This window comes from Macaca nemestrina, chromosome 12, assembly GCF_043159975.1.
Source record: "Macaca nemestrina isolate mMacNem1 chromosome 12, mMacNem.hap1, whole genome shotgun sequence".
NCBI lineage: Eukaryota > Metazoa > Chordata > Mammalia > Primates > Cercopithecidae > Macaca > Macaca nemestrina.
The window spans coordinates 10,782,236-10,789,749 of record NC_092136.1 but is presented as its reverse complement, the minus strand read 5'-3'; the positions used below and the strand labels follow the sequence as shown (position 1 = coordinate 10,789,749).

Genomic DNA, 7,514 nt, shown 5'->3' with positions numbered 1-7,514 from the left:
ATTTCCATCACACTGAAAGACTGAGTGTTTCGGCCGGGCGCGGTGGCTCAAGCCTGTAATCCCAGCACTTTGGGAGGCCGAGGCGGGCGGATCACAAGGTCAGGAGATCGAGACCACAGTGAAACCCCGTCTCTACTAAAAATACAAAAAACTAGCCGGGCGAGGTGGCGGGCGCCTGTAGTCCCAGCTACTCAGGAGGCTGAGGCAGGAGAATGGCGGGAACCAGGGAGGCGGAGCTTGCAGTGAGCCGAGATCGCGCCACTGCACTCCAGCCTGGGCAACAGCGTGAGACTCCGTCTCAAAAAAAAAAAAAAAAAAAAAAAAGACTGAGTGTTTCAAAAATACCTCACACAAGAAGTAGTAGCAGGATCCAGATGCTACACTTGCCACTTTAACAATCTGTACAGACCCTATATGCTACTCATGTTTCTATGAAGCCTACACCAAAATAACAGTTTTAAAATCAGAATAGACAAAAACTGTCTCATAACAGAAACAATCTCAATCTTCAATGGTGTCAAAGAAGACTGTGCCCTATAAACCCTCCTGTGTAATTTCTAACTAAACAACTCAGTAGTTACTGTATTAGGTCTCCCTGTGACAGTAAATAGGAAGATGAGAATTTTCTTTATGCTGACAACACAGTCATCCTGCATCTGATGAAAAGTATTCTCAAAGAGCAGCTATTCTAGGCCTAGCGTGGTGGCTCGCACCTGTAATCCCAGCACCTTGAGAGGCCAAGGGGGGCAGATTGCTTGAGGCCAGGAGTTCAAGACCAGCCTGGCCAACATGGTGAAATCCCGTTTCTACTAAAAATACAAAAATTATCCAGGTGTGGCAGTGCACTCCTGCAATCCCAGTTACTCGGGAGAATGTGGCACAAGAATCGCTTGAGCCCGGGAGGCGGAGGTGGCAGTGAGCTGAGATTGCACCACTGCACTCCAGCCTGGGCAACAGAGTGCAGACAAGACTCTGTCTCAAAAAACAAACAAACAAACAAACAAAAACAACAACAACAAAAACTCAGCAGCTATGCTAGCTAATTACTGCAAGAAACAGCAGCTCAGTATCAGTTATACCAAAACTAAGATCATGTTTGGCAGGCATCTACCTCTAAATAAGTGGTTGATCTTTAAAACTAAAATAAAACCACTGGAATAATTCCTAAAGTATCTGGGGGAACATCTGCAGAAATAGTTTCAGAATGTAGTTCTTATGAAATTTAAATGTTCCACAAAAATTACATTTTAAGTTCTTTTTTTTTTTTTTTTTTGAGACGGAGTCTCGCTCTGTCACCCAGGCTGGAGTGCAGTGGCCGGATCTCAGCTCACTGCAAGCTCCGCCTCCCAGGTTCACACCATTCTCCTGCCTCAGCCTCCCGAGTAGCTGGGACTACAGGCGCCTGCCACCTCGCCCGGCTAGTTTTTTGTATTTTTTAGTAGAGACGGGGTTTCATCATGTTAGCCAGGATGGTCTCGATCTCCTGACCTCGTGATCCACCCGTCTCGGCCTCCCAAAGTGCTGGGATTACAGGCTTGAGCCACCGCACCCGGCACATTTTAAGTTATTTTTATGGATTAGCCCTAACAACCTCAGGCTAATGTTGTCTTTTCCAAGTTACATGGAACAGGACTGCAGAATCTCAACCATGGAACTGTACAAGTATATACCTGAGAAAATATAATGTCTATCTTTTTTTTTAATTCTGAAAACTACATTAGTTCTACTAACAGGTCTCCTAGAATAAAATGTGTGTGATTCTCAAGCTAGCACTTGCCAAATACAAATCACCTGCTACTTGCAATTTAGCATCCAATTTACTCTTCACTCAAAACCTTTCAATATCCTGGTTAAGAGGTTCCCTAAAATTCCAAATCTAAAATGTACATAAACCTTTGCAGAGCTAGTAAGAATTCTTCATGAACAATCCTCATAATAATTGTAGTTCCTGAAATAAACACAGAGGACAGGCTTTTAACCTATTTTTAACATTTTAAAGTTAGGCAAAAAAGCAAATTTTTATTTTTCAAATCTTTCCATTTAAAAAAGTACTGGCTGGGCGTGGTGGCTCATGCCAGTAATCCCAACACTTTAAGAAGTTGAAGTGGGAGGTGGGAGGATCACTTGAGGTCAGGAGTTCGAGACCAGCCTGGGCAACATAGGGAGCTCCTGTCTCTACAAAAAATAAAAAAATTAGCCAGGCATAGTGATGCTAAAAAAGCCAGGGCTACTGAACTTTAAGAAACTCTGCCTACTCCCTGAATAGCATGATAAAAATGAAAACAAACTTTAAAGCAATGCATTGGAGTATTAAAATTGAAACTATGGAAGAATGCCATTTGTGTGTGTTTATACAGGATAATCACTAGGAGTCACTCTAATTCATCCTCTCCTAACACCTCCATTTAAGAATTCCACTGGACACATTCCCCATCAGTGATGAACAAATCCGAGTTCAGGTTGGTAAAAGTACAACTAATAATGGAGCATTATAATCCTAAACAATATATTACCTAGAGACACACATACACACACTCAACTTTCTCTCCCTACTCAGCTCTGAAAACTCCCTTGAAACTGCTTTTCAGGTAAAAGATTCTAGGTCCAGTGCTTGCCAAGCAGATTTCTCTCCCAAAGCAATAATCTTAGATCTTTCAATTGCCATGAAACAGGCCAGGGAAGTCTCCTCAGGAAAGCTGCCAACCATGTAAAAATATCAGAGAAGTGACAAATAAAAGGTAAAGGTTAAGTCTCTTTAACTCAGTTTCTTTGCAATATTAAGATCAGCTGGAATGAAAATCTTGCGTTGAACATTCATTTTCTTGGATCAACTAAATCAAATAGGTTAAAAATAATGCACTTTATATTTAATATAAGGCTATGAAAACCATTCACTTCAAAACCTTTTAGTAGTAACTAAACAGTACATATCCTCTAAATGATTTCCTCCATATAACAGAAGAACCCCTATTTTAGACCAGTATGGGTTTGGAGCAACAAGAACTTGGATGCAGATCTGCACCTCACCACTTACTTACTAGCAGAGCAATTTGAGCAAGTTACTTAACCTTCCTCCTTTTCCTTAACTATTTTTGCCATTTTCCTCACGTATAAGATAAAGGAAATTACATCAACTTCATGGAATTACTGGGAGCATAAGTATCAAAGTACCTAGCATAGTGTTGCAAACATTACCAGCAATCTGAGAGACTCGGATAAGCTTATTAATGAGTGCTCAGTTTAACACATGTGTAAATCAAGGGCCAGCCATTTAATGACTCAAGGCCTTAATGAAAAAGGAACAAAAATAAGATAATGGAGCCCAAGAGTCCCAACTACAATTCCTCTCACCTACCACTTAGTTAGCACTTCCTGACATTAGCACATGACGCAGCATCAGGTTTTGCTATAATCACAAATAAGATGAAAATAATAGCTCTGCTATGCATCATGCTGCCTTCCCTTGGGAAGTTAATTTTACTTAATATTAGCTGACTAATGTTTAGTCTTCCTTTATTTAGTATTTGTATCTCTTGTAAACCAAGAACCATAACGAGTCTCTTAGAAAGACTACTAAGGGATATGAACACCACCATTACAGGTGGAGAAGTCAAGGCAAACTAATTCTGATGAGTGCATTAAGTCAGGAGCAAAATTTGAACTAGACTTTAAATACTATTATAAGACAGCACACCATTTTTCTTAAGCATTCACTTGATTTGTAAGTGATTCATTATTTTTAATTTCAAAGATCAAATCACATGTTTAAAGTAACACTTGGAACACACCTTTTAATTTCCCATCAAAGTCAGGGCTTGTGGCCACCTGGAGTCCTGGATGTGGTAAGAGAAAGCAGGTGACATCGGAGAAACATGAGTGAATGTGATTTCGAACATTCTGAATTTCTTCATGTTGATGTTCCTTCACCTGCCAATGAAGACCAACACTTTACCAACCAAAAGTCCTCTGGTTTTCTTTACTAGGGACAACTAGTATAAGGACAAAGGTAAGAAGACTCCTCCACTCTGATGGATCATGGTGGCCAAATGAGAAAACTCAGAACCCTAAGAAGCAATAAACACACAAATCTGATTACCCATGGCTTGACTCCTATAGCTAACAAATCAGGTGCGGAAGAGTTTCTTTAAAAAGAGTATTACACAAGGGATGGTTTGTGTGGATGAAGGAGGATCTAACCAATTAGTAGTGACAGACAAAGGATTCCTGTGTTTTGGTTTGGGGGAACAGGTTAGGCCTGTTTATCCCAAAATAAGTAAAAATTTTGAATAAGAATAACATAACTAAGATTCTGAGTGTGACTTCTAAAGACACATATAGAACTTGGTTTAAAATGTAAAATGGAAATTATAATCAAAGCTTGGGCACTGGCCCAGAGTTTTCTTCTACAGTTCCTGTGCATTGTATATACAGGTTCTTTAATCTTATCAGGAATAAATAATATTAGCTTGCATTAAGATTCATATATAGTTAATGTACTCAATATCATTTCCAATAATTGCTTTAAACACAATAGCCAAAGGCAAATGAGAAAGCTATCACTACTTTGAGATAATTCCTCAGAAGATTATAGTCCCACTTACCTGTAAACGCTTATCCAAAAATGCCATCCCTCCTTGGAGTCCGTAGCTGTATTCATAAGGGAAACTCCAATCTCTAACCAAAAACATCAGTGTCTATTTAAGAAAAGAGCAGAACATATTTTAACATGCATAAACACATTTTCAAGAGAACAACTGCAATACATCTTTGCATAATACCAGCTTCTAAAAAGGGGGTAAAGATATGTACTGAAGGATTTACTTTTTTTTCTTTTTTTTTTAAGAGGTTGGGCCTTGTTCCATCACTAAGGCTAGAGTGCAGTGGCATGATTATAGCTCACTGTAGCCTAGAATTCCTGGGTTCAAGTGATCCTTTCACCTCAGCCTCCTAAGTAGCCGGGACTACAAGCACATGCCACTACACCTGGCTTATTTTTTATTTTTATTTTTTGTATAGACGAGGTCTTGCTCTGTTGCCCAGGCTGGTCTTGAACTCCAGGCCTCAAGCAATCCTGCGGCCTTGGCCTCCCAAAGTGCTGGGACTACAGGTGTGAGCCACCACATCCAGCCAGATTTATCTATTCTATAATGTCTTAGAAGTTTTAGAAATACTGGAAGGACATGTTTAAGCCAAATATGAGGTCAATATATCCTATCTGCTATTTTTGTTCCACGGGTTAGTAGGAACGGAAGGAAGACATTAACGAGAAAATGGTAAATTTGGGACTCTGCCTTAAAGAAATCTATGGGAAATGTAGTAAAGGACAAAAGAGAAAACCAGCTAATCATAAAATCAGATCTGCGGCCGGGCACAGTGGCTTACGCCTGTATCCCAGCTACTCGAGAGGCTGAAACAGGAGAATCACTTGAACCCAGGAGGCGGAGGTTGCAGTGAGGTGAGATCACACCACTGCACTCCAGCCTGGGTGACAGAGCGAGACTCCGTCTCCAAAAAAAAAAAAATCAGATCTGCTTTCAGCATTAGAAAGGAAGCCCAGCCACAGTGGCTCAGGCCTATAATCCCTTTACTTTGGGAGGCCAAAGCAGTGGATCACCTGAGGTCAGGAGTTTGAGACCAGCCTGGTCAACATGATGAAACTCCATCTCTACAAAAAATACAAAAAATTAGCTGGGCGCCTGTAATCCCAGCTACTCAGGAGGGGGAGGCAGGAGAATTGCTTGAATCTGGGAGGCAGAGGTTGCAGTGAGCCAAGATCGTGCCAGTGTACTCCAGCCTGGACAAAATTTTAGATAGAAACTCCATCTCAAAAAAAATAAATAAATTAGAAAAGAAAAGAAATAAGGCTTACACACTGAAAGCACCTCTAATCCCGTTGATTGAGGCTGCTGTGCTTCCTCATTCTCAAGAAACACTGAACTAAAGCAGAGGTCAGCAAAGCAGAGGTCAGCAAAGAAGAGAGAGGAGAGAGGGAGAGAGGGAGAGAGGGAGAGAGGGAGAGAGGGAGAGAGGGAGAGAGGGAGAGAGGGAGAGGGAGAGAGAGAGAGAGAGAGAGAGAGGGAGAGAGAGAGGGAGAGAGAGAGGGGGAGAGAGAGAGAGAGAGAGAGAGAGAGAGAGAGAGAGAGAGAGAGAGAGAGAGAGAGAGAGGGAGGGAGATGGAGAGATGGAGACAGTGTTGAGATGGTCTTGCTTTGTTACCCAGGCTGGAGTGCAGTGGCACAATCATGGCTCACTGCAGCCTTGACCTCCTAGGCTTAAATAATCCTCCTACCTCAACCCCACCAAGCAGCTGGGACTGCAGGCGTGCACAACCTTTTCTTTTTCTTTTTTCGTTTTTTTTTTTTTTTTTTTTGAGACAAAGTCTTGCTCTGTCACCCAGGTTGGAGTACAGTGGCATGATCTCAGCTCACTGTAACCTTCACCTACCAGGCTCAAGCAACTCTCCTGCCTTAGCCTCCTGAGTAGCTGAGATTACAGGCACCCGCCACCATGCCAGCTAATTTTTGTATTTTTAGTAGAGACAGGTTCCATGTTGGCCAAGTTGGTCCCGAACTCTTGACCTTAGGTGATCTGCCTGCCTTGGCCTCTCAAAGTGCTGGGATTACAGGCGTAAGCCAAAATGCCCAACCCGGAGAGTTTATTTTTTAAGTAATTACTCAACTCTGCCATTGCAGCAGGAAAGCAGTCACAGACAGTACAAAGACAAATGAGCATGGCTGTGTTCCACTAAAATTTTATCTATAGACACTGATATTTGAATTTCAGATAATTTACGTGTCATAAAATAGTATTGCTCATTTTTTTCAACCATTTAAAAATGTAAAAACTATTCTTAGCTCACAGTCATAAAAACAGGTGGCAGGCTAGATTTGGCCTATGAGCTGTAGTCTGCTGATCTGTGAACAAAAACAAATATATGAATTATATTTAAAATAAATATTCTAACCTGGAAAGGCTTTTGGAAAATTTCATCCATTGCCAGACGACCATATTCTGTGAAGAGCTTTAAAAAAGAAGCATTATGGTTTGTAAAGCAAATTACTTAAAATAGTTCTATGGCTTTTTTTTAGCAAAGTATTCATTATATTTATATTGATACCAGGGTTCTACAGTTTCAAAAGCCCACAGGAGTCATGAACCTTAAAATCATCTTGGTTATTCCCTGCTCACATCCCACATCCCAATTCATCAGCAAATCCAGAATCCAGCCACTCACTATTTCCATGTGGCTTGGAATACTGCAATAGTCTCCTAACTGCCTCAGCTCGTGACTCCCTATGGGCTATTCTCAATATAGCAACCACACTGACTGTTATAATATGGTTAGTCAGATCATATCATGGCTTTGCTCAAAACCCTGCAACTTCATTCAGCATTAAAGCCAGTCCTTACAGTGTGATGCTGCCACACTGGCCCTCCTTCCTGTTCTTCAAACATACAGGGCACACTGCTGCCTTAGGACCTTCATACTGGCTCCTCCCACTAACTGTAAGTTC

General features: G+C 41.2%; 1 protein-coding gene across 2 annotated transcripts in view; it reads right to left on the bottom strand.

Moving 5' to 3' along the window:
- The window catches only part of LOC105469489 (atlastin GTPase 3), a 45,723-nt gene that overhangs the window by 9,456 nt on the left and 28,753 nt on the right, over positions 1–7,514 (bottom strand). For both annotated transcript variants that reach the window (XM_011720534.2, XM_011720536.3), the window contains exons 6-8: positions 6,965–7,021; positions 4,602–4,694; positions 3,789–3,927 (exon numbers count right to left, since the gene is read on the bottom strand). In XM_011720534.2, the coding sequence (XP_011718836.1) occupies positions 3,789–3,927; positions 4,602–4,694; positions 6,965–7,021 (289 nt within the window). The remainder of the gene's footprint in view (positions 1–3,788; positions 3,928–4,601; positions 4,695–6,964; positions 7,022–7,514) is intronic.